The 27,858-nt window shown below is 41.2% G+C and overlaps 1 protein-coding gene across 8 annotated transcripts in view; it reads right to left on the reverse strand.

The window, feature by feature from the left end:
- The window catches only part of rtel1 (regulator of telomere elongation helicase 1), a 149,453-nt gene that overhangs the window by 55,782 nt on the left and 65,813 nt on the right, over window positions 1-27,858 (reverse strand). For all 8 annotated transcript variants that reach the window (XM_041204951.1, XM_041204952.1, XM_041204953.1 and 5 more), the window contains 7 exons: window positions 23,977-24,015; window positions 23,239-23,317; window positions 13,039-13,136; window positions 12,250-12,305; window positions 9,687-9,761; window positions 8,580-8,661; window positions 194-326 (listed from right to left, as the gene is read on the reverse strand). In XM_041204951.1, coding sequence (XP_041060885.1) covers window positions 194-326; window positions 8,580-8,661; window positions 9,687-9,761; window positions 12,250-12,305; window positions 13,039-13,136; window positions 23,239-23,317; window positions 23,977-24,015 — 562 coding nt within the window. The remainder of the gene's footprint in view (window positions 1-193; window positions 327-8,579; window positions 8,662-9,686; window positions 9,762-12,249; window positions 12,306-13,038; window positions 13,137-23,238; window positions 23,318-23,976; window positions 24,016-27,858) is intronic.

The raw sequence follows: 27,858 nt of genomic DNA on the forward strand, positions 1-27,858 counted from the left end.
TCCTGTGACTATTAATTGTTTCATTCTAAGCCTGCATTGCTTGAAGCTATGGAATACATGAACATTCAGACTTAATGAACTTGTAAAATTTATATTGTACATCCTGATTGTATTCCATTTTCAGTTGGTAACAGTGTTGAAAACTTGACAACTGGTTTACTACATTTTTACATGTTTTTTTGAACATACTCACATTTGCATTTCTGAAGTGAAAGAGGACAATGGAGCAAGGGTACCACTTGTGAGGATGATAGACTGAACCCCTTGGCGTACCAGCTCAGCCATACTGTAGCCCGGGCAGAAGCACCAGTAACTTAAAACTTTTCCTGTCAACATAATTTGTTTTCAAAAAGGAGAAGACAATAAAGGATTGGATGTCATAATATTTAAATTTATCCAGGAAAGGTGTTCACTACTGGATATCTTAACAGTGAAGTTTTGCTGGTAGATTATCTCTATCCCAGTTTTTAAGTTGAGTAGGGGACATATTAGAAAGCATTGAGTGATGTACATTTTTACATAAATAAATAGGATGACTTGATAATTTATGATAAAAGTTACGAGCAAGTTATGGTCAGCATATTGAACTGGATATAGGACTTATCCCATCATATTTCAACCTATATTCCAATCCTTCTGCAAACAAAGTAACCACATTTATGCAAGAGTAGTAGATCTAAATATTAATTTTTTAAAACATAAATCATATAAATGCACAGATTATGGAAACCATTAAACTTTTTCACAATTCTGTTATGACCATGAAATGTGACGTGATCTTCCTTTTGGTTCTGCTAGTGCTAATTTTAAAACTCAATTTTGAATTCTGAAGTAACTGTGCTAGCCTGAAGGGTCTTGCAGTAATTTACTAACATACATTTTTTAAGTAACAAAATATATAAAAATTACTCTGAAGCATCTACACATACTTGCTGTCACACCGGAGTTCTATCACACTTAATCACAAGTGAATATTCCCAATATCAGGGAAATTTCTGTTACCCTTATACATGAATGAACATGTTTTCACCCTATTCATTCGCAACTTTTACTTCCAAATGTTTAGATAGAAGGCAAGAAATAAAGGGCTGCAAACAACATCATAATGCTTGCAAGTTTTTAAAGAATGATTATCAAGCAACAAAATAAAATCTACAAGTCTCTTTAGCCAGTCATCAATAACTCTCAGTTTTTATTCTATAATTCTCCTCTCTAGCTGACCTATTCTTGCCCCTGGACTTCTCAACTAGACAGAAGATTGGTCAAGTATCAACAGGTCAATCCATACCAATTCCAAATTTCATTCACTACATCAAAATCCTTCATCAGTGAGTTAAATAAATCTATACTCTTTGGAACACAACTTTCAGGCAGCTAATTTAAAGTTTCTGAAAGGTGCCGATTAATGCAGTACCTCACAAGAGTCCATTAACAGAGAATTTTTAAAAAAGTTTAATCTTCTTGATCATTCTAGCCATGCCCCTAGCCAAGCTGTTCCAGTGCAGCTACAAAATTGGCATCCAACTATCAATGTGGAAATTATCCAGGTACATCCTATAAGTTTTTATATCACCAGTGCTCAGTTTGGGTTCCGCCAGGGCCACTCAGCTCCTGACTTCACTACGGCCTTGGTACAAATATGGACAAAAAAGCTAAATTCCAGAGGTAAGTGAGAGTGGTTGCCCTTGGCATTAAGGCAGCATTTGACAGAATGTGGCATCAAGGTGTAGGAAGGTCCAGGTTGAATAATTTTAATAGTTTTAGTTTAGTTATGTTCAAAGTATATTAATTAATTAACTCAAATGGTATCATACTATCGGAGTTTCTCTCTTTAGGTACATTCCTACTTGACAAGGGATGTGCGCCACAGTGCCTTAAGCAAAAGTAGGATTACATTTTATGGTTTTACTGCAGAACAAATGTTGAAGAGAATCACTGTTACATTTTATGGGTTAACTGAGGATACATGTGAAATTGTAAAAACAAATGCTGCAGAAATGCTGTAGACATTAGGCTTTGGGAAGGGATTTGACATTTATGCTGTATTCCTGTCAAATGTCTGTTGTGGAAAGGAAAATAGCTTTAGGTCTCAAAATACAGTTCTATGTCTTAAATTGTTATCTTTTTCACTTAAAGTGCCTCTAAGAGAAATAGTCACTTTCCTTCAAAGTATACAACAGGTTTGTGCATTACTATGGTTTTTAATATCAGTTCCTGTAATAGTGTTGTAGTTACATAGCTTTAGAGACTTTTATTTCTTATGAACATGTACCGTGTTAACAGAACATGGTATTTTGTTATGTGTCTATTACTCCCTCGACTTTATGTATTGACTCCACTCATCTTTACGTATTGATTTTATATGTACTGTCGTAATTTTCTAATTGCTGTATTAGTTTAAAGCTTGTGTATCTCTTGTACTTTTAGTTATTTGTTTTTAAGTAACTTGCTTCAGGCATAAATACTCACTAAGAAGTTACCTATAGGCATCTGGACTTTCCAGAACACCCAATATGTATGAATTAGGTCTTTTTGGGACATGAGCCCCAAAGGAAATCAATCATGAGGAAGTGTCACCAGACACTCTCTTATCACAAATAGCAGATACACAAATTACCTTGTGGTGTCTTGTCATCTTAGTGGAAAAGCTATAAACTTAATGAAATAACAGGGAAAAGCTATAAAGAGAAGAAAGTTGCCACAAGTGACTGACATCTTAAGGAACCCATTAGGAGTTAACGGGGAGTGACATCAGCAAGATGATCATCCCCCTTAAGAGACTAATCAGACATTGATCATGCACCATTCAACCAAACAGGGACTGATCATGTGCTGCTGGCCCAATCAGAACTAAACGATACTACTGACCCTGCAGAGAGGTAGTTGCTAGCAAAGGTTAATAAGCAACAACTTTCAGTAGCTAGGTGCACAACGCAACATGAAGAAAGAAGATAGACTTCAGTCAACAGAAAGCGCCACAGGCAATTGGAAGTCAAGAGCCAGTATTCCAGAGTGAACAGATTGATCCACTGCCTTGTTAAGTAAAGTAATTTTGTATTTATTATGATTAACTTAATAAATTCTGTGAAACTTATGGCAACATACTTGCACCCAGAGTGATCTGTAGCTAGTCAGGTGCTGCAGGTTCCTTTTAGATAAATTTCCCAACTCACCGTGACAATTGTAATTGACTTGTGTATCACAACTGAGATTAGAGTGAACCCCAGATCTAACAAAGGAGCCTGAATAAAATCAAAATCAATGGGAGACACGGTGAAAAGATTTCCACTGCTTGGAGTCATACCTAACACAAAAAGAAGATGCTTGTGGTTGTTAGAGGCCAATCATCTCAGTCCCAGAATATCTCTACAGAAGTTCCTCAAGTGTAGTGTCCTAGCCTCCTCAGGTCCTGAAGCAGTCTGTGTCCATAGGCAGCAAGTTCTGGACAACATTCAAGGCTTGGACTGACAAGTAGCAAGTAACCATTTACACTACACAAGAGAGAACCTAACCATCTCTCCTTGACATTCAACAGCATTACCATCCCATTAGAATAATATTTTTAAAAGTAACAAACGATCATGAACAATACAATCAATAATTTACAAGACCATTTGCTCTGGTTACTACATTTGCTCCATACTTCTTGCCTCCCTCTGTGCAAGGTTATATTACGTTATTAACTCCTTGATGATTTGCAGATGCACCAATACTGAAGCTGGATAAACACCAACTCCAACACGTGGCTTCGCTACACCAGTGAATTTTAGATCAGGGAGTTCAAGAAAAACTAAATATGATATAAAAAGTGAAACTCAGAAAACCCAACGAAACAGTTGATTACTCATCACTACAGTTCTGCAAAGCCTATTTTTGGGTTACTTCAACTGAATCATTCCTCAAAAGATGTTTAGTTTAAAAATTCAATGTTATTCTTTTATTTGTTAGGCCTTTTGTACAGCGGGCAAGAATTTAAACGTCTAGCAGAAATTACTCATTGCCAGGAACAGCATTGAACGTGATGTCTACTGTAATGGAGAAGAAGTCCAGAGCCAATTGCTAACATGCCTGGCTAATTTCTACTCACCTCCAGGTTACATTCAGCACAGACTGTTTGATTATCTGGGTGGTAATGAATGGAGTTGAATGAAATTGAAATTAATTGTTTGAAAGCTTTGGTGTTTTGGCCATAAGTTATAAATGTTTCTTGGCTCTGTTTTATTTACATTAGCAAAGCCTGGGATCTTTTCTTCATAAAAGAGAAGGCTGAGTACTAACCTTATGGAGTTCTAAAAATTCTGAAGAAGTTTTGGTAGGAAAGGATGATGTTTCCACTTGTGGAGAAGACTAAAACATGTGGCCATAAATACAAGATAGTCACCAATAAATCCAATAGAGAATTCAGGAGAAACTTCTAGATCCAAAGAGTGATTAGAATGTGAAACTCACCATCACACTTGACAGGGTAGGCACTGAGAGGGTGATTCCCCTGGCTGGGGAATCTAGAACACGGGAGCCCAGTTTCAGGATAAGGGGTCAATCGTTTAGAATTGAGATGAGGAAAAATTTCTTCACTCAGAATTGTGAACCTTTGGAATTGTTATATGATAAAATTCTTCATCAAGATGGAGAGTGATGTAGTTGATTCTGAGACTAGGGTCCTGAATCTTAGTAAAGGAAACTATGATGGTATGAGACGCGAGTTGGCTATGATGGATTGGGAAACGTTACTGAAAGGGATGACGGTGGATAGGTAATGGCAAACATTCAAAGAGCGCACGGGTGAACTGCAACAATTGTTTATTCCTGTCTGATGCAAAAATAAAATAGGAAAGGTGGCCAAACCATGGCTTATAAAGGAAATTAGAGATAGTATTAGATCCAAGGAAGAGGCACACAAATTGGCCAGAAAAAACAGCAGACCTGAGGATTGGAAGTACTTTAGAATTCAGCAAAGGAGGACCAAGGGATTGATTAAGAAGGGGAAAATAGAGTATGAGAGAAAGCTTGTGGGGAACATAAAAACTGACTGTAAAAGTTTTTTTGGGTATGTGGAGAGAAAAAGATTGGTGAAGGCAAATGTAGGTTCCCTACAGTCTGCAACAGGGGAATTTATAATGGGGAACAAAGAAATGGCTGACCAACTAAATACATACTTTGGTTCTGTCTATACAAAGGTGGACGCTAATAACATACCAGAAATGTTGGGGAACACAGGGTTTAGTGAGAGGGAGGAACTGAAAGAAATCAGTATTAGTAGGGAAATGGTGGAGTTGGAGAAATTGATGGGATTGCAGGCCGATAAATCCCCAGGGTCTGATAATCTACATCCCAGAGTACTTAAGAAAGTGGCTTTAGAACTAGTGGATGCGTTGGTGGTCATCTTCTGAAATTCTATAGGCTCTGGAACAGTTCCTACAGATTGGAGGGTAGCTAATGTAACCCCACTATTTAAAAAGGGAGGTAGAGAGAAAACAGGGAATTATAGACCAGTCAGCCTGGCGTCGGTAGTGGGGAAAATTCTAGAGTCCATTACAAAAGATTTAATAGCTGAGCACTTGGAAAACAGTGGCAGAATCGGACAGAGTCAGCATGGATTTACAAAAGGGAAATCATGCTTGACAAATCTACTGGAATTTTTCGAGAATGTAACTAGTAGAGTTGATGAGGGGGAGCCACTGGATGTGGTTTATTTGGACTTCCAGAAGGCTTTTGACAAAGTCCCACATAAGAGATTAGTGTGTAAAATTAAAGCACATGGGATTCGGGGTAGTGTATTTGGGATGGATAGAAAACTGGTTGCAGACAGGAATCAAAGAGTAGGAATAAACGGGTCTTTTTCCAAATGGCAGGCAATGACTAGTGGGGTACCACAGGCATCGGTGCTGGGACCCCAGCTATTCACAATATATATTAATGATTTAGACGAGGGAGCTAAATTTAACACCTCCAAATTTGCAGATGATATAAAGCTGGGTGGGAGGGTGAACTGTGAGGAGGATGCAGAGATGATTCAGAGTAATTTGGACAAGCTGAGTGAGTGGGCAAAAGCATAGCAGATGCAATATAATGTGGATAAATGTCAGGTTATCCACTTTGGTAACAAAAAGAGGAAGGCAGATTATTATCTGAATGGCTATAAATTGAGACGGGGGAATGTGCAATGAGACCTGGGTCCTTATACACCAGTCGTCGAAGGTAAGCATGCAGATACAGCAGGCGGTAAAGAAGGCAAATGGTATGTTGGCCTTCATAGCGAGAGGATTCGAGTACAGGAGTAGGGATGTCTTGCTGCAATTATACAGGGCCTTGGTGAGACCACACCTGGAATATTGTGTGCAGTTTTGGTCTCCTTATCTGAGGAAGGATGTTCTTGCCATAGAGGGACTGCAGCAAAGGTTTACCAGGCTGATTCCTGGGATGGCGGGACTGACATATGAGGAGAGATTGAGTCGGTTAGGATTATATTCACTGGAGTTCAGAAGAATGAGGGGCTATCTCATAGAAACCTATAAAATTCTAACAGGACTAGACAGGGTAGATGCAGGAAGGATGTTCCCGATGGCGGAAGCGGGGGGTGGTTCCAGAACCAGGGGTCACAGTGTGAGGATACGGGGTAGACCATTTAGGACTGAGATGAGGAAAAATTTCTTTAGCCAGAGAGTGGTGAGCCTGTGGAATTCGCTACCACCAGAAAGTAGTTGAGGTCAAAACATTGTATGTTTTCAAGGAGTTAGATATGGCTCTTGGGGCGAAAGGGATCAAAGGATATGGGGAGAAAGCGGAAGCAGGCTATTGAGTTGGATGATCAGCCATGATCATAATGAATGGCGGAACAGGCTCGACGGGCCGAATAGCCTACTCCTGCTCCTATTTTCTATGTTTCTATGTTATGATATGGCAGGTGGTAATTGCCAGGCTGACCAAAACCCAAAGGGAAATTTGGCCAAGCTATCACAACATTACCCAAAATTTTTCTACTTAGCTAGATTCACAAATAAACATCCTTTTCCAGGCAACAGTCCAGATAGATTCTTAATCTACAAAACATCCAGTAATATTACCACAAGGCACCCACTGTTGCTATAAGGGAAGTATTTCACAAACTTCCGTCTCACTCACTTGACAATGGAAATCTAAGGCTTGTAACAAAACCTTGCTTTCTGGAATAAACAAGCACTTCTCTGGGGTGGCTAGAAGGTGTTACTTCATAGTACACCCTAAGATCTCACATGACCACTCGCCTCATACAGCTTTCAATCTTTCCTTAAACATATTTTCCCTCTTTAATCTTTAAACCTGTCACTCTCACACCCCTTTGAAACTCGAACTCTTCCAAATAAGATATTTCATGTTTCCATCTTTTTGCTTTTGGATCAAAAAAACTATGAAATCCCCACTTCTTGTTTACCTCTGAAATCCTGCAAGATGCATTTTCCTTGTCATCTTCTAATTCCCCGTTGAAATTTAAACAGCCTCTCAACTTATCTACAGATGCAAATGTTAACTCTAACCTATTTACTTGTACCCCATCTTGGCTCGTCCTTTTCCATTTCAAAATGCCTGCTTTTACCTAGCCCCTTTGATGATTTAAACCTGGCAGTGACTATCTTCAGTTTAATTAAATTAGTCACACACATGCACAACCTGCTTCACAGCATCCTACAGTAATATTAGGAAAAATGATATTCTCTTTACAGAATTCTCTAACCCAGAAGGTGTTTGATGCTCCATCATTGAGGATTTTTAAGATCAAGAAAGATAGGTTTTTGATCTCTTGGGGAACCGAGGATATGGGAAGCAGGTTGGAAAGTGGAGTTGAGATAGAAGTTCGGTCATGGCGCAGCTGTCTCAAGTCCACTCCTGTTCAAATTTCTTACATTCTTGTGTTCTTATGCTCATATTGAGTAGTTGAGGTATCTAACATGCATACATTTAAGGAAAGCTGCATAAACATGAGGGAGAAAGTCACAGGATTGTTATGAAGTAGGGAGGGAGGCACATGTGAATCATAAACACTGGCGTTAACCGGTTGGGTTGAACGGCCTGTTTCTATGCTGTCAGTCCTATGCAAGAGCTGGGAGATTTTCTGCTATCCTGACCAAACTTTATTCTTCAACCAATGTGTTGTGCTGCAGAGGCACTGCAGTGCCACCACTGGGAGGAGGGTGCTATTACAATGTGATGTGTTTGCACAGGTAATTTTATGACAGGACTATCTAAAAATACAGACAAAATATGACCTTAAAATGACAACTGTAATATTTTCCCACTCTTTTGCACTTCTAATGAAGTTAGCTGTGACAGTAAAAACAAACTGCCCGTTTACAGTAAAGCAATTTTACTAAATGGTGACTAGATTATGTGGAACAAAAAACTGAAACTGATATTTAGCATCTTCTTGCATCTCTCAGAAAAAATGACTTACACCGAAGCACAGACATTTGTAACAAGTAGGAAAAGTTAGTTACTTTACACACTGTAAAAACCCAAGAACCCACAAACAGCAAGGAAATAAATAATCAGTTAATTTATTTTTGTTGGGATTATTTTCTATTGCCAGTTTAAGCTATTTGTACCTTGTTTTTTTGTAACTGAGGAAGTCCATAAATCAGTTCTGTGCTGCTTTTTCTTCCCACTATTATCTGGGTGTACATGAACCTAGGGGAAAATTAAGAGCATATACTAATAGCAGCAAAAGTACAGAGCTGACAATTATGAAAACACTGGGAAAACTCAGTATTTAGTAACAAACAAAGATATTTACAAAATGATGGCAGCATTTTAAATATATAAGCAAATTTACATGTTGTATATACAATAGCAAGTATGTAGGAGGCATGCAGAAGTGATCATTGGCCATAATTTTGCCCTTGGCGGCAGTGCTTGGCCGGGGCGGTTGAGAAGCCGGCTGCCACCCGTAATCGGCACCCCACCACGATATCATGCTGGTGGGTCAATTAACACCTATCCAGTGTGAAATGCAAGCAGCAGTGCTGACCGTTGCATGCGCCCGGGGGGGGGGGATGAAAATTTCACACATGTGCACAAGTGAGCGCTCCATAATCCCCTTCAAGGCACAGAGCTGCCTCAGGGACGAAGAGATGTAAAAAAAAAATTAAAAATAAAAATGTCATGAAACATGTTCCCTCATGTGATTTTGTCACATCAGCAGGGATATGTAAACAATGAAAAATTAAAGTTTTCATTTTATTTGCTGTAGGAAACCTTAACTCGCCCATGGATGAGGTTTCCAAAAAAACGCAAAGGCTGCTTGGCCTTTTCGCCTGCCTGCCAACCGTTAGGTTGGATGGGCAGCAAAAAATTTGATTTAATTGGTTACTTAATGGCCCTAACAAGCCTCTTAATTGTCGGCGGGTGTGCTGCTGACTGAACTATCACGTGATTGCGCGTAGACGTTGGCACGCTCGGCCGATGTCAACACACGTCATTTTACACTCGAGGGGATTGGGCATGCGCCCGTCCGCCAAACGAAAATTTCTGCCCAGTGAAATTTCCAGACATTGGGAATGTTAAGGCTGTAAATTTACCAATGTATCTCAAGAAAACATGATAAATTTAACTGGCAACCTTGAAAAATGACTAAACATTTCAGAAAACTCAATGATGTTTTCTCTTAGTAATACCACTGTTAGAACACCATTAAAAAAAAATTCAAAAATAACCTTGTAATGCTTGGCTACATTCAGTCCCATCGTGTGCAGTGTAGTACCCTCTTGAGGACTGCTGCAGAAAACAATCTAAAAAGAAAGGTAGTTTTATTGTAACAATAAAATATTGTAAGAAATTCACCACCAGTTCCAATGCTCATCTATAATATGCATTCTGATCTACTTCAACGCTTCGGTGCACTATTTAATTCAGCTGTTGTGTTGAAGTTAAGACAGAATCCTTTTGGTTTTGTGCTAAATCCTGTTTATCAACTGGCCTTTGGGCTTTAGTGACCTTCACTTTTGCCATTACTTCCAGAGATCATATTTTATACTGCACTCTCTCTGTTGCAGTACCTGGTCTGCTTTTGAGGACTCAGTTTTCTGTTCCTCTGCTGGGAATTTTCACTCTCTGCCGAGTTAGCTCTGATTTGTTCCTGCTGGTTCCCTTCCTGCTGTAGATTCCTTCCCTTGCTCTTCACCCTTCACCATAGTCAACTATTTCCCTGCATCAGATTTGCCAGTTTTTCATGATCTACAAATCATCAATAACCATTAAATTACCTTCGCAAAAGAAAAATGTCAAACGTCCTGATTGGCACTTCATATTTTGTGCATGAGCTCCGCTTAGTTGATGGCATTACCATCTGAGAAACATAGATCATTCCCAGGTACTGCCTTCACTTCCTCTTAAGAGGCATGTAATAAGTACCGTCCATAATTATAAGATATGTTCTTTAAAATTAAAAAGGAAATATTAACAATACTTGGGGACATGATTTTCTCTCTCTTTCCCATCTTATGCTGGAAAAGCAACAGGAAACAAAACACCCATCAGGTGACAAATTGAAAAGAGAACCTGCTGTTATTCCCAAGAGCTCAAAACCTTGGCCATGAAAAAACAGATGGGAATGCAAACTGGTTAACTTTACACAATTCACGCCCATGGCAATTAGAGCTGTATATTGAAAATATTCCATTTACTTTGCTGTCACACCAACTTACAATAGTTCTAATGGAATCAGCAGTAATGTAAAAATAACATAGCTAAATGGCTTCAGTTTCATAGGTAATTTTATAACCAAAAGTGATCTGCTGACAACAATCCTGTTAGCTTATAGAAGTATGTAGTTTTCAAACAACACAGCTAGCCTGTCCACCCACAGTATAGTAAGATAAAAAGCAAAATACTGCAGATGCTGGAAATCTGAAACAAAAACAGAAAATGCTGGAAAAACTCAGCAGGTCTAACAGCATCTGTGGAGAGAGAAACAAGAGTTAACGTTTCAAGTCCATATGACCGTATGAAGAAGGGTCATATGGACTCGAAACATTAACTCTGTTTCTCTCTCTACGGATGCTGCTAGACCTGCTGAGGTTTTATAGCATTTTCTGTTCCTGTCCACACAGTACTTGGATAACCTACGTAACATGCCAGTGCCTCATCATAACAATCAAATCGTCCCTCCAAGTTAAGAAAATTAGTTTAAATAGTCAGTTGTTACAATATTGCTATGCATCTAAACCACTACACTGTCTATAGGACCATTATCTGCTTCTTCTACAAGCAGAGTTTTGGATAAGCTGAAATTTATGGAGGATGGAGAAGGGAGGTGTTGTAGGGTGTTGGTTATAGTTCAGTAAGTCTGAAGAAGTTTTTGTAGTCATACGTAGTTCACTGTAAGACTTTACTGACTCTTAGATCTATTTACAAACATATAGCAAACTAGGAGCTGCCTGCATGCGGCTCTGTCCAACACCACACTAACCCGGAGTGTGGGTCATGTGCTTTCTTACATCACTGTGGGTGGTACTGTACACAGTCTCACATTAACCCTATATGCGCCAGTTCCTTATACTACAGGGGGCAGGTCATGAGAGCATTGAAATTAGTCAGAAGGGTTTCAGCAGCAAATGGGCCAAGGCAGGGCACAGCCAACCAATATTTGTTATGGACATAAGATAGGGTCAAAGAGAGTGCTGAGGTTATGAACAAAGCTTTAACCTGAAACAGTGACCAGGAAGGCAGCCAATTTTTGGCACTCTTCCCCTACCATGTATTGAATTCATCTAGCACAAGATTGTAGGCAGAGGGTAGTGGGAGGGCGTCAGGGATAGTTGAGAATGCCAAGGAAGGGAATTCAGATAGGTAGGGAGAGAAGAATTAAGGTATTGCAAAACCAACCAGTGAGGGTGGCAAATCCATTCAAAGCATCATCTGCTGGTGCATTATTGCATTAGCTTAACAATTCCTGGAAACAGTCACTGCTTTTAATATGTAACAGATGTGTGGTCCAAACCTCTGTGTACACATCACTCTTATGTTTCAGGCTACATCTCATTTTCCATAATCGACTTTAGGTTTCTTTCATAAATTGGAAGCTCAGCATTCTCTGTGCACTCAGTTCAAACTAGCAGCAGGCATAATTACACTTTTGCATTGAGTATAAATCAATTTTAAAAAGGAAACGATTATTTAGATCAAGTTATTAATAAAAAAGACAATTTTATTCAAAACTATGTGGTGCTCTAAAAATACTGCAACTTTCGAGTATCACAACTTAACAAGGCACCTTACCTCAAGAATGTCAGCTACCTTCTGTAGTCCACTTGTATTGGTGAATATTCCACTGCCTATAGACAGGCGAATAAAGAATTCAGTTTAACCTCAAGCTCCAATGGTGTCAATGTTTTGACTAACAACTTATTTGACAAGGTTTTGGAGGGAGCATAGACACATGTTTTCAAGGTCTGAAACCAATTTAAAACATTACAAGCAGTTAACTAGCCATACACAATGAACAATGAATACACAATGAAATCTTTGTTGCTTTCCATTTTAGAACTACATCCTGCCAGGCGAAGATAATTCACATGAACTATATTTTCATTGTCCGGACTGAGCAAAATACGTGAACAGACAACATACAAATGTTAATACATACACAAACACCTGAAACATTCAGGATTATTATAACTAAATTAATATTTACACAGAAAGTTCCTGTATAAATTTATTTGAATCATTAATACAAACAATTTTCTCATGGTGTTATTACTGGCAGATATTTGACCCCACCTCAAACCCCTTTGAGTCTCATTGTGGATAAGAGCTGGATTTTCTACTCTTGTTATTCACCAGTTCACTCCCCTGAACATAATTAGCTAAAATTTTTGGCAGTTTTAACATACACTATACAGCAAAAATAATCAAGTAAGTTTATATATACTTCACAGTTTTGCTTGAATTACCCAATAAATGAAAGATGCATCATGAAGACAGCCATAAGAAAATATCGATCCAAAATTCTGTACATCTGCGAGAGATGCAACAAAGTTGAAAAGACAGACTATATCAAATACTTACGCTCTGACAGAGCGCTCATGATCTGTTCCAGTGCTTCTAAAATTGCAGACTTGTTTTGGAAAGTAATTTGAGCTTGTGCAAACAATTCAAAGATGAAACTGGAAATAAAGATCATACCATATTAATTAGAGGAAAATCAGTAATTACTGCCCATAAACTAGGAAATGACTTAAATAACTACAAAATGTGTTGTAAATAATCAGGTCAGGCAGCAACTGTGGAGAGAGAAAGAGTTCATGTTTCAGGTTGATGACCTTTCAGTCTGATGAAAGATCATCGACCTGAAATATTAACTCTGCTCCTCTCTTCCTCAGATGCTTTGTGTCCTCCCAAGTACATAGCATATTCTATCTCAGACTTCCAGAATTTGGAGTATATTTGCTTTTGTATTAGGAAATGTCTTAATCTCTTATTGAAATAACCCATGAATTCACATTCATGGTCAGGTTCAGTTTTGCTACTTTTCTGCCTTCCTTATTTATGACCAGAGATTGAATTGTTCTATACAATAACGGGACAAGACTGTATTCCTTAAGCTCCATGTCACCACCAGGAAAGGACACCCCAGCCACATGTCTAGCCAAACACTGACCACTTGCCAAATCTCAGGAATGAAATCACAAACTTCCAAATTCTTATTACCTAACATTTTTTGGGAACCCTAATTGCTACATTATTTTCTGCAATACTGTTCCCTGTGGGTTGAGAACTTCAATATATTTAGCACTATCATTGGTTATGAAGTTGCAGTACATAAAGAGTTTCAAATGATTTTATATCACACAAAAAGGTGGCTCAGCCCAACATTCCTATGTTGATATTTATGCGTCATACGATTGCAATAAAGGGGGAAGATGCTTATATCATTAATGGCACTTTCTGGGCATCTGTTCCAAAGGGGCCATATGGAACAGCACCTTGCTGCTCTGACAAGGTGGTTGGTCATTTCAGCCAAGTAGTTAAAAATAAATACTGCATTGTCTTAGTTACTGTTCAGGATTTGGCACCAACTTCCAGGCTCATTTACATGAAAGGCCAAACTGGTGCCATTTCTGGTGGGTACATCTGACCAATCCTGTCCCTATGCAACATGAGGATGGCAAGGCACAAAACTGTCCTTATCTCCCATTAGAGTTTTCCCAACAAAATAAAAGCCTCAACCCCACCCATCAAGGTCAAGGAATTTTCTTTACTTCGAAAGTGATGAGAATGTAGAACAGAGTTTTTGGTGCATTTGAGGGGATGTTACGTAAGTACAGAGAGAAAGAAATAGAAGCTATGTTGAAAAGGTGATATGAAGTTAGATAAGAGGATGCTGGTGTGGTGCATAAATACTGACATAGACATGTTGAGCTGATTAACCTGCTTCTGCACTGTTAAACCCTTTGAAATTCTTTATGTACTGCAACTTCACAACTAGCACTAGTACTAAATATATTAAAATTCTCAACCAACGGGAGGCAGTATTGTAGAAAATAATGTGGCCATTTAGGTTCCCAAGAAATGTTAGCTAATAAGAATCTGAAAGTTTCAATGATTTAATTGTCTGGGTGAACATTCCACAGCCAGAGGTTCATGTGATTAGACCTAGAAGTAAAACACCAGTGTGTATTATGCAACTCTTTCGAGTACAAACCCGTTTCCATCTGTTTCAGATGAAGTTACATTGTTTCATAGTTTGCCAGTGTGAGATTTGAACTCTTGATAATCTTTTAAAATGAAAACAATTAAACTAAATCAACAAAATTGGGATAAATCAGGCACAGCCCCTAATTCAGGTCAGCTGTAAAACCAAGGACAAAGTTTAAAGGAACCTTACAAACTTTAAATCAAAATGTGATTAAAGGGGTCAACAAAACACCCCAGTCCCCGCGGTGCCCACCGAGCACGGAAGGCCTCTAGCGTGTCAGCAGACACCGCGTGCTCCCTCTCCAGGGACATCCGGCAGCGAACGTAGCCGCGGAAGAGGGACAAACAATCGGGCGGGACTCCCCCGTCAATCGCCCGCTGCCTGGACCTGTTAATGGCCAACTTGGCCAGGCCCAGGAGCAGGTTCACGAGGAGGTCCTCCTCCTTCCCGACCCCCTTCCGCACCGGGTGCCCATAGATCAGGAGCGTGGGGCTGAAGTGCAAACAAAACATCAATAAAAGGTTTTTCAAATAACTAAAAAGGGAGTGCAGCCTACAACACCCTATGTATACATGGTCCATGGACTCCACAAGACTGCAAAAAGGGCACGTGTCCTGAGAGTCCGTGAACCTATGCATCCTCTTATTATAGGGGACTGCTGCATGCAACACCCTCCAACCCAGGTCCCCGATAGAAAGGGGGAGGACACCTCCATAGAGGGCCTCCCATCGGGGGCCTCCGCTGCCGGACGGCAACAAGGCACGCCAGGGCGTTTCCGGGCGGCAGACAAGGGCGAGAAAATGGAAGGTGTGCAGCAGCAGTCCATACAAAAAGCTCCTCTTTGCCGTGCCAAAAGGCACAGAGGGCATGTCCCCGAGGCGGCTCATATTGCAGGGCACCAGCACCCGAGGGAGGGTTCGGGGCTTGGGGCCAATGTGGAATTCTGTCTGAACGGGGAATGTTCAGACGGAAGACCACCGCGCACCTGGGCCACCTCAAGACCCAAAATAACATTGGGTCCGAGCACGACCGTTCTCAGGTCTTGGATGGCATCGGCTGCGACCTGGACACTCACAGACGCACGTCGCGCCAACTCCTGCGGGAGCATCCAGCCCAGTCCTCCGCCACCCAGCACGTCCCCGATCCTGATCACCCCTGCAGCCACAGCCCTCCTCTCCGCCAACCATTGAAAAGGACGGAGGGGCGGATTCCTGAGCAGCGGCTCTCTGACGATAGCCGCTACTCCTGACGGGGGAGAGCTGCGTCGCGAGGCGACCACTTTCCAGACTTTGATCAGGTCCTGGTAAAAGACGGGCAATGCCTGCAAGGAGCCACCAAGGCCCATCTGTTCTATAAACAGGAGCTGCACGTCATAATTCAGGCCGTGCACCTGACGGAAGAAATACGTCGTCAGGGCACACCATCTAGGAGGAGGCTCGACGTAGAGGTATCGCTGCAGGGTCTGAAGGCAGAAAGTCGCCACCTGTGTGCGTAGGCACACTAGCGCCTGACTGCCCTCCCTAAGCGGGAGACTCAGAACCTCGGCAGCGACCCAGTGCAATCTTTTGTCCCAGAAGAAGTCGACTAACAATCTCTGGATTCTTGTGACAAAGTCCGGGGGAGGGGTCAAAGTGACCAGCCGATACCACAACACGGCGGCCATCAGCTGGTTTATGACCAGAACTCGACCTCGGTAAGATAGCACTCGGAGCAGTCCTGTCCAGCGCCGCAGGCAAGCGGTGACTTTCGTCTCCAGTTCCTGCCAGTTTGCCGGCCAGGATTCCTCAGCAGGGCAGAGATGGACCCCCAGGTAGAGGAGGCTGGTAAAGATGTTACTCTTTCGAGTACAAACCCGTTTCCATCTGTTTCAGATGAAGTTACTTTGTTTCATAGTTTGCCATTTTGAGATTTGAACTCTTGATCTTGGGGTTACAAACCCAGTACCATAACCACTTGGCTATTTGTATGTATTATGTACCCCACAATGTCATGTCCTCGGTCCAATCATCCTCAGCTGCTTCATCAATGACCTTCCCTTCATCATAAGATCAGAAGGGGGGGATGTTCACGGATGATTGCACAATGCTCAGTATCATTCACAATTCCTCAGATTCTGAAACAGTCCATGTCCATATGCAGGTAGACCTGGACAACATTCAGGCTTGGACTGATAAGTGGCAAGTGACATGCGTGCCACACAAGTGCCAGGCAAAGACCACGCCAACAAGAGAAAATCTAACCATCATGCTTGACATTTAATGGCATTACAATCGCTGAATCCTCCAATATTAACATTCTGGAGGTTACCATTGTCAAAAAACTTCACTGGACCAGCCATATAAATACTGTGGCTACAAGAGCAGGTTAGAGGCTGGAAATTCTGTGGTGAATAACTCACTTCCTAACTCCCTCTACCACTAACTCACAGTGGCAGAAGTGTGTACCGTATACTAGATTCACTGGAACAACTCGCCAAGCCTCCTTCAAAGTATCTTCTGAAACCACAAACTCAAAACATCTAGAAGAATAGGAGTAGCAGACACATGGGAGCACCACCATTTACAAGATCCCCATCCTGATTTGGAACTATATCACTGCACCAAAATCCTGGAGCTTCCTTCCTAACAGCACTGTAGGTGTACCTACACCAGATGGACCACAGCAGTTCAAGGCAGCAGCTCACCACCACCTTCTCAAGGGCGCCTAGGGATGGACAACAAATGCAGGCCTTGCCAACGATCCTATGAAAGAATAATAACACTTCTGGGGGAAAATGGTCTATGCAGAATTCTTGAAATCAGGGCAAGCACATGCCATGCCATCCTTGTGGACTCTAAACACCTCTGGAAACCATTAGACAGATTTTCTACAATTGCAGCAAGAACCAGCAGAAATCAATCAGCAACTAACATGAAATTAGTTGATGATTCCTTTAAATAGCACTGGTTGGGGAGGGATGGGTGTCCTTCCTTCTGTTGAGCTAATGTTCAGTTGTGCAAGGTTAAAAAGATGGCTTTAGATAGAGCATTGGGCTACAAAATAGCAGAGTTAGCAACAAATCAGTGTTACAGGCTGATGATGTCACAATTTGCCTACTCTGCATACTTTGGTGAATGCTCCCCATGCACATGCTCACATCCTCAACAAAATTGCACCAGGAGTGTATCTGCAGCCATTACATGCACCATTTTGGAGGCAAAGTGTCACCATAGTGTCAAAATGATACTGGATATCAGGTTCATTGACCAAATAGAAAAAGTTAGCACTGAAGGGATATGATATCAGCTTAGAGCCTGTTTAGAACCAGGAACCCATAAGGCATTGCAGCCTTTAATATTGCAACAAGGCAGAAAAATGCAATGTTCTGAACAATTCCAGTTTACATTTTGCTTTTTTTTTTCAAAAAAATGTCCATCCAGAATATCAAACTTATGCTTGACAATTTAGATTCACCGATTATAACTGCAGATATACATGTATAAAGACTACAAATTCCCATTACAAGAAGATAATAAAATGTTATATTGCTTCTAAACTTTAAGGGCAGAATTTTGCCATTGGTGAGCAGAAAGCGGGGCCCGCTCGCCAACGCGTAAACTGATGCAGGATGACGTCGGGTGGAATCCTCGACGTCATCCCGTCCCATTTAAATTTTCAGGAAGGTGGGGGCGCAGCAAAATCAGCTGTGTGCCAGCCAACCTGTCAATGGCCAATTGAGGCCACTGACAGAGTCATTGAAACAATTAAAGGACCTGCCCATCCAACCTTAAGGTTGGCAGGCAGGCCAGGTGCCCCAGTGGGCAATAGAAAAAACATGAAACCTCATCCACAAGGATGGCATGGCATGTGCTTGCCCTGATTTCAAGAACTCTGCATAGACCATTTTTCCCCAGAAGTGTTATTATTCTTTCATAGGATCGTTGATGAAGTTTCATGTAGGGTTTTAAACAGTTTAATAAAGTTTTCGTGTAATTTATAAACATGACCCATCTCATGTGAAATTGTCACATGAGGGGGACATGTTAAGGATTTTTTACTTTATTTTTAATGTCCTTAAAAGTGTCAGCGATCTCCCTGAGGCAGCACTTAGTCTCAGAGAGATGTGTGCTCTTTCGTGCACATGCGCGAGAGTGCACTCTCGCTTTTGGGGAATCCCCCCCACCGCCCGCACATGGAGTGCATAGTGCTTCTCGCCGGACATCACGCTGGAGGGGCCTTAATTGGCCCGCCCACATAAAATGGCAGCAGGACCCACTTCTCTGGCGGGGATCAGCTCCCCGCCCACCGAAGATTGGGTCGGGCCCGCCCGCCTGCCCAGCAGGCAGAATATTCTGTCCTAAATAATGGGAAGATTCTGAATGAGGAAGGCTTAAGTATAATAGTTCAGAAGAGAACTAGTTTTCTCCCTGCAGTTGTTATTTTTATAGGCTCAGAACAGATGCACTGCTGCAAGTAAGCAATTTGTCCATAGTCACAGTAATTAGTGATGTTCTGTGGAAAAATATATCCGGCAGAAGGCCAGAAACTAGTAAAAGCAAAATAGCCCAGTGGTGCACTCTGCAAATGTTATTGGTGTGTCTGACATTTTTTCCTTAAATCTTAAGACTTTATTTTGTGCTTGGAGAAGCTGTACATTAATTAAAAGATGTACTACTTTCCCACAGAATAGTGGACGCCTGAAAGAGGCTAATGACTGCTGTGGTGAACATTGATTCACTGTCTTCTTTGAAGCAAGAGTTAGATCTGTTTCTGGCTGGGGCTGAGATTATCTCATATAAAAAGGTAGATACTGCAGGGAATTCAGAGCCAGAGTGGTCTCCTTGACTCGTGTCGATAGCCTAAGGGAGTCAAAGAGCAATTTTCCAGATTTCTGTCCCTTAATTGGCCTGAATTTTTAATTTTTTTTGGCTCTCTCAGGAGATTACATGATTTTCAGTTGGGGTGGGATGTGTATATACTGTGATTTACAAGGCACTGCAGTTCTGTGGGACAGGCTGAATGATCAGTGGGTCTTTTCATGTCAGTCATTGTTTTATGTTTAAAACAAAAACCTCCCAAAAAGAGACAAATAGAGGGGAGTTGAACAGATCAACTTAGTTGTTAATGCTATCATCATTTACTAAATTTATATTAATTTGAGAAATTAACCCTACTGACCATTCCCATATTAATCATGCAGTTAAAACCCACTACATGATCACATTAACATGATATCACTGGTTGCTTTAGTGGCATTTTTTCAATGGAAATAGTATTGGCACTTAGTGCAAGATAATTTACTTGTTCCAGTTAAACCTTAAAGTGACATCACTGGTATTACACCAATGCATTAAACCAAGAGACAGACCTTGCGTCCTTCACATCCAGAGCATATGGGACTGGGGGAGCATATATAGGATAAACTTTGTGCAGATCAGAGTGGAGCAGAGTTGAATCTGAAGAAGTTTGAGCTGGAAGACAGCATGACCAAATGGAGAACAGCAAGGGAATACAGCTTAGAGTAGCTATATGTTTCTCAGGTTTCACCTGCACATCTGCAGTTTTGAATTCAAAGTCCACCAATGCCCTTCTATAGTGACTTACATGTCATTTTATGAGGTCTGTACAACAGACAAATTGAAAGATACTGCATCAGCTTTCTGTGAATAGATCATTGCAAATGGGAAAAAATAATGAACACTATTTTCTGTTATACTGATATTAAAAGGGAAAGAACATTTTACAGTAAATAGAACAAATAAATCTTTATTCAGAGATCATTTCCCTGCTATTTATTCATTTCCTTTAAATGTTTTTTAAAAATTCTATTGCCAGTTTCTTCTTAGATTTTTCTCCCTACGTTTTGTAGCCATTCATTTGCTGGAGCATTAAATGGAGCAGAGAGGAACGACACAAGACCAACAGAGTGTACATGTGCTTTGTGATTATAATGCCATCTGTCTCCTACTGCTCCATGGCACTATGCACCGTGCTCCAAAGCAGTGCCAATGTTGAAGGTTGTCACTTTATGTCCGATCTAAAATCAAACAAAGCAGGACAGATATCTGGCAACTAGATCGAGAGAGTTGAGCGGGTAACTACCATTGATTGCTTTAATATGACTGAATTAAACAGAAACATAGAAAATAGGAGCAGGAGTAAGCCATTCGGCCCATCAAGCCTGCTCTGCCATTCATCATACTTGCTCCTGCTTTCTCCCCATATCCTTTGATCCCTTTTGCCCCAAGAGCTATATCTAACTCCTTGAAAACATACAATGTTTTGGCTTCAAATACTTTCTGGTGGTAACGAATTCTACAGGCTCACCACTCTCTGGCTAAAGAAATTTTTCCTCCTCTCAGTCCTAAATGGTCTACCCTGTATCCTCACACTGTGACCCCTGGTTCTGGACTCCCCCACTATCGGGAACATCCTTCCTGCATCTACCCTGTCTAGTCCTGTAAGAATTTTATAGGTTTCTATGAGAACCCCCTGTCATTCTTCTGAACTCAGTGAATATAATCCTAATTGACTCAATCTCTCCTCATATGTCAGTCCCGCCATCCCAGGAATCAGCCTGGTAAACCTTCGCTGCACTCCCTCTATAGCTAGAACATCCTTCCTCAGATAAGGAAACCAAAACTGCACACAATTTTCCAGGTTTGGTCTCACCAAGGCCCTGTATAACTGCAGCAAGACATCCCTACTCCTGTACTCGAATCCTCTCGATATGAAGGCCAACATACCATTTGCCTTCTTTACCACCTGCTGCACCTGCATGCTTACCTTCAGTGACTGGTGTATGAGGACACCCAGGTCTCGTTGCACATTCCCCTGTCTCAATTTATAGCCATTCAGATAATAATCTGCCTTCCTGTTTTTGTTACCAAAGTGGATAACCTCACATTTATCCACATTTTACCGCATCTGCCATACATTTGCCCACTCAGCTTGTCCAAATCACACTGAAGCATCTCTGTATCCTCCTCAGCTCACCCTCCCACCCAGGTTTGTGTCATCTGCAAATTTAGAGATATTACATTTAGTTCCCTCATCTAAATCATTAATACATATTGCAAATAGCTGGGGTCCCAGTACTGATCCCTGTGGTACCCCACTAGTCACTGCCTGCCATTTGGAAAAAGACCCGTTTATTCCTACTCTTTGTTTCCTGTCTGCCAACCAGTTTCCTAACTATCTCAATACACTACCCCCAATCCCATGCGCTTTAATTTTACATGCTAATCTCTTATGTGGGACTTTGTCGAAAGCCTTCTGAAAGTCCAAATAAACCACATCCACTGGCTCCCCCTCATCAACTCTACTGGTTACATCCTTGAAATATTCCAGTAGATTTGACAAGCTTGATTTCCTTTCGTAAATCCATGCTGACTCTGTCCGATTCTGCCACTGTTTTCAAAGAGCTCAGCTTTTAAATCTTTTATAATGGACTCAATGATCTTCTCAATATGGAACACAATACAAATTCTGTCCACCTGCAGTTAATCTACCTTTCTTTATATTAAATGTGGCCTTAATCACTAACATAGAAATTCCAGTACCAGGCATGCAACAGGAAGCATTGCACCAGAGGTCTATCTGGACTCTTCAGAACCAAATTTTCTAGTATTTAAAAACATCAAGTCAAACTGATTGGGGTATGCTAGTTTATACTTCATGTAGATCATATTATATTACATTGCTAGAATCTATAGACTATTGTTTTTTGCTGAGCCCACTGTAATTAAATAATTAAAACTAACCAAGCATCAAAATGCTAGATGAAAGTAAAATACTGCAGATGTTGGAAATCTGAAATAAAAACAGAAAATGTTGGAAAAACTCAGCAGGTCTGACAAAATCTGTGGAGAGAGAAACAGAGTTAGCGTTTCGAGTCTGTATGGCCCTTCTTCAGAGTTAAAGAGAAGTAGAAATGTGATGAAGTTTATACTAATTAAAGGGGGTGGAGCAGATGAAGCTGGATAGAAGGCCAGTGATAGGTGGGGACAAAGGAGAGATTGACAAAGATGTCATGGACAAAAAGTCAAAGGGAGTGTTAATGGTGGTGGTAAGGGCGAAAGGAGGTGTTGATAGTGGCATAAAGGTAAGGAAACAGAATGCGTTAATAGCAGAACAAGGGTGAGCACTCTGTGAAAGGGTGAAAGGCTTTCACAGAATGCTTACCCTTATACTGCTATTAGCACATTCTGCTTTCTTACCTTTATGCCACTATCAGCACCTCCTTTAGCCCTTACCACTACCATTAACACTCCCTTTCTTTGTCCTTATATTCATGACATCTTTGTCAATCTCTCCTTTGTCCCCACCAATCCTTCACCTGCTCCACACCCCCCCCACCTTAAACAGTATAAACTTCATCACATTTCTACTTCTCTTTAACTCTGAAGAAGGGTCATATAGATTCAAAACGCTAATTCTGTTTCACTCTCTCCACAGATGCTGTCAGACCTGCTGAGTTTTTCGAGCATTTTCTGTTTTTATATCAGAATGCAAGAATTGAAACAAACCAAGCATCCATATGCAAGAATTTGTAATTATTGAAAAATAAAGGAGATAATAGCAATTCTTACCTTCCTGGTTTGGTGACACCACTTCCATTTGGTAATAATTCCACAGAATCTATTGCCATTTCTAAATCAAGTAGAATTTCTTTCAAGGACAGAAGATACAAAAAGTAACAGCAATAATTAATACAAGCTTAAGGAAAATGTTCATTTTGACTCTTTGACTGGTCACTCAAATTTCTGCAGTCATTTTGCTATCTGAGTGACCGATTTTTAACACATACCAAACATTAATTTAATCCTATATACTAGAATTAAAATAAATAATTCACAACTCCCAACAAAATAAGTGAAAATAACTTCACTATGCTATTTTATCACTGATAAATAAAATAAAAATTCATGTCAAAACTTTACTAGTTACTACTACATTCCAACTCATGTGTTCAGACTTCTAGTTCTGTTCCCCAATACTTGTCCCTCCTCCCCCTCTATCACTAGCAGCAGAGCTTTCAAGCTTCAGTCCTACCCTTGGAAACTCACTTTGTAAATCCCCCTGCTTTGCTACATCTTAAATGTGTTCCTTAATCCTTGGGTTTTCAAACATGCTTTTGATCCACTTCACTAAGTCTTGCTATTGTTCAGCTCTCTCTGTAAAACATTTTGTGATGTTCCAATGTACAAATGTAAACTATAAGACCACTAAATAATATTTCTGCTCATCTTGATCAGGAACCAATAGAATTTTTGACTCGAAAACTATTAAGTTGTCAAAGTAACCTCGGAATCACAAAATCAACTTACTTTTTATTTTAGCTAGATCACTCAAGTCCATTTTCAGTCCTGAAATTTAAAAAATGCACATATTGCAGTATTATCTTTTCCTACTCATGCATAAAAGAAAAATAACATATCCAAAGTCACTGGAAGGTTGGTATTTTATTACTTAAATAAAACTCCCTCATTGAACTGTAATTCTGATTCCAGTAAATTAAGCAAACTGCATTTTCAGAACTAGCACAGTCACACTAGCTACAACGACAGAGCACAAGGTTCCTAGCCTGGAAATAAAGTTTGAATATTATTTAAAATTGAATTTACATTTTAAGAGTTCGTCAGTTTTTTAAAGGTTGTCTGTATATTCTATGGAGGTCAGACCACAAATCTTAAACAGACATAGTAAACATTTAAAAAAGAGGAATAAATAAATGTACAGTTAAAGCTATTTATTTATTGCACCACTAGATTGTTAAAACAAGTTTGCACTTATCAGAAGTTGTAGAATGAGATCCAGATCTTGGCAAAAACATTAGAAAGCATCAGACGGAAGAGAATTGAAGAATAGAACAAAAGCAAGTCAGCCTAAACTGCAACATCCAGAGTCCAGGAGAGAGGGCTGCCCATGGTGCTAATCACTGTGCCTTTCGGGGGGGCCTGGGCTCAGGCAGCCCCGCCCCTGTCTCATGTGGTCACCTGCCCGCCCCAATGTGTTTGCAGACATACACACAGTGGGCCCTCCGCTCCAGAACAAAGTTCTGTAGTATAAGCAGTTATGGGAGCAAGAGCATGAGTCTGCACCAATTACGTTGACAGAAAGGGTGCATTCTGAGCGATGTGGTCCACCCTTGGCTGTGCTCTTGCTCTCTAGCTGTTTCGGCCCACTAAGGGACTATAGGAGTCAAGATGGATGAGTGAACTGGGGAGGCCAGGAAGAGGGTGGTTGTAGCAACAGTGAGGCCTGGGATAGCTGGACTGTTCGAGAGAGGCTGTGTCTTGCCACCCTCACAACTGTCCCCGAATGCCTCCTCAACAAGAAAATTTCCAAACATCCGGGCCTGGAGATGAGTGAGTATGTGCCAGTTGTGAAAGACATAAATTGTGTAGTTTTGAGCACCCTTCATTCAAAGTAATAGAAAAGGGGCATTGTAGGTTCACCAGAATATTATGAAGGATGAGGAGACAGAGTTAGGAGGAGAAATGTGGCAAGGTTGGACTTTTTCACTGAAGCTGCAAAGAGTGAGTGAGTGAGCAAGAGAGCAAGTGAATTGAACAATATTTTGCACCTGTCTTCAGGGGCAAAAATAACATCCCAGAAATAGTTGTGAATCAAGAGGTGAAAGGGAGGAACTTAAAACAAATACAATCACCGGGGAAAGGTCATTGAGAAAATTATTAAAACGAAAAGCTGACAAGTCTCCAGGATCTGAGGGACTTCATCCTAGGGTGTTGAAAGAAGTGGCTGCTGAGATAGTAGATGTATTGGTTTTGTTTTTCCAAAATTCCCTAGATTCTCTGCTGCTGTCTAATGTTTTTGCCAAGATCAGGATCTCACTCCACAATTTCTAATAAGTGCAAACTCATTTTAACAATCTGGTGGTGCAGTAAATTAATAGCTTTAAATGTACATTTGTTTATTCCTCTTTTTGAAATGTTTACTGTATCTGTTTAAGATTTGTGGTCTAAATTCCTTAGAATACAGACAACCTTTAAGAAACTGACCAACTCTTAGAATGTGAGTCCAGTTTTAAATAATATTCAAACTCTATTTCCAGGAACCTTGTGCTGCGTCATTGTAGTTAATGTGCTAGTTCTAAAAAGGTAGTTTGTTTAGTTTACTGGAATCACAGTTCAAGGTTCCTTCAGATTTCAAAATAGTGAATGTAACTCCACTATCCAAGAAAGGAGGGAGACAGAAAGCAGGAAACTACAGGCCAGTTAGCTTAAAATCTGTCACATGGACACTGCTGGAATCAATTATTAAGTAGATTATAACGGGGCACTTAGAAAACTTCAATGCAATCAGGTAGAATCAACTTGATTTTGTGAAAGATAAATCATGTTTGACTAATTTATTGGCGTTCTTTGAGGAAATAACAAGCAATGTGGGTAAAGGGGAACCTGTGGAAGTGCTGTACTTAGATTGCCAGAAGGCATTTGACAAAGAACTGCATCAAAAGTTACTACATAAAATAAATGCTCATGGTGTAGGGGATAACATATTAGCATAGTCAGGGGATTGGTTAGCTAACAGGAAACAGAGAGTAGGCATAAATGGTTCATTTTCATGTTGGCAGGATGTAACCAGTGGGGTGCCACAAGGGTCAGTGCTGGTGCCTCAACTATTTGTAATCTATATCAATAATTTGGATGAAGGGGCTAAATGTATAGTTGCGAAATTTACTGATGGCACAAAGATAGGTAGGGCATAAGTTGTGACGAGGACATAAGAAGTCGGCAAAAGGATATAGTTACGTTAAATGTGTGGCAAAAATTTGGCAGATGGAGTATAATGTGGGAAAATATGAACTTGTCCATTTTGGCAGGAAGAATAGGAAAACATTATTTTATATAAGTGGAGAGAGATTGCAGAACTCTAAGGCACAAAGGGATCTGGGTGTCCTGGTACATGAATTGCAAATCTTAGTATGCAGGTACAGCAAGTGATTAGGAAGGCAAATGGAATATTGTTCTTTATTGAAAAGGGAATATCCTTATTTAAGAAAGGACATACTTGCATTCGCAACAGTTCGGAGAAGGTTCACTCAACTGATTACTAGGATGAGGGGTTATCTTATGAGAAAAGGTCAGACTGATTGGGCCTGTATCCATTGGAATTTATAAGAGTGAGAGGTGATCTTATTGAAACATATAAAATACTGAGGCAACTTGATAGAGTGGATGCTGAGAGGATGTTTCCCCTTGACAGAGAGGCCAAAACCAGAGGACACAGTTTAAAAATAAGGGGTCGCCCATTTAAGACAGAAGTAAGGAGAAATGTTTTTCTCTAAGAGGGTCATAAGTCTGTGGAGCTCTTTTCCCTAGAAAGTAGTGGCAGGGTCATTGAATATGTTTAAGACAGAAGTCTTAACTTCTTGACTAACAAGGGAGTCAAAGAGTATCAGGGGTAGGCAGGAAAGTAGTGTTGAGGCCACATCAGATCAGCCATGAGCTTATTGAATAGCGGAACAGCCTCAAAGAGCCAAATGGCTTACTTCTCCTCCTAACTCATATATTCGTAGAAGCAAGTGCGCAAGAGTGCAAGAGAGGGGGAACCCAGAGACTGAGGGCCGGATACACACACACACCCGCAGCCCCCCACACCCGCCCCCGCCCCCACACACGCAAACACCGGCCCCCCCACACACACACACCCCCCTGCCCCCACACCCACCTGACCGCCCACACACATACACAACCCCCGCCCGCACACCCACACACCAGCCCCCCCTACACACACACACCCCGCCCCCACACACACACACCCCCCCGCCCCCACACACACACAAACACACCCCCCGCCCCTACACACACACACCCCCTCGTCCCCACACACACACCCCCCCTCGCCCCCACACACACCCCCCCTCGCCCCCACACACACACCCCCCCTCACCCCCACACACACACCCCCCCTCACCCCCACACACACACCCCCCTCGCCGCCACACACACACACCCCCCCCTCGCCCCCACACACACCCCCCCTCGCCCCCACACACACACCCCCCTCGCCCCCACACACACACCCCCCCTCGCCCCCACACACATCCCCCCACTCGCCCCCACACACACACCCCCCATCGCCCCCACACACACACCCCCCCTCGCCCCCACACACACACCCCACCCCCCAACACACACACACCCCACCGCCCCCACACACACACCCGCCCCCACACCCACCCC

This window comes from Carcharodon carcharias, chromosome 14 (assembly GCF_017639515.1).
Source record: "Carcharodon carcharias isolate sCarCar2 chromosome 14, sCarCar2.pri, whole genome shotgun sequence".
NCBI classification, from domain to species: domain Eukaryota; kingdom Metazoa; phylum Chordata; class Chondrichthyes; order Lamniformes; family Lamnidae; genus Carcharodon; species Carcharodon carcharias.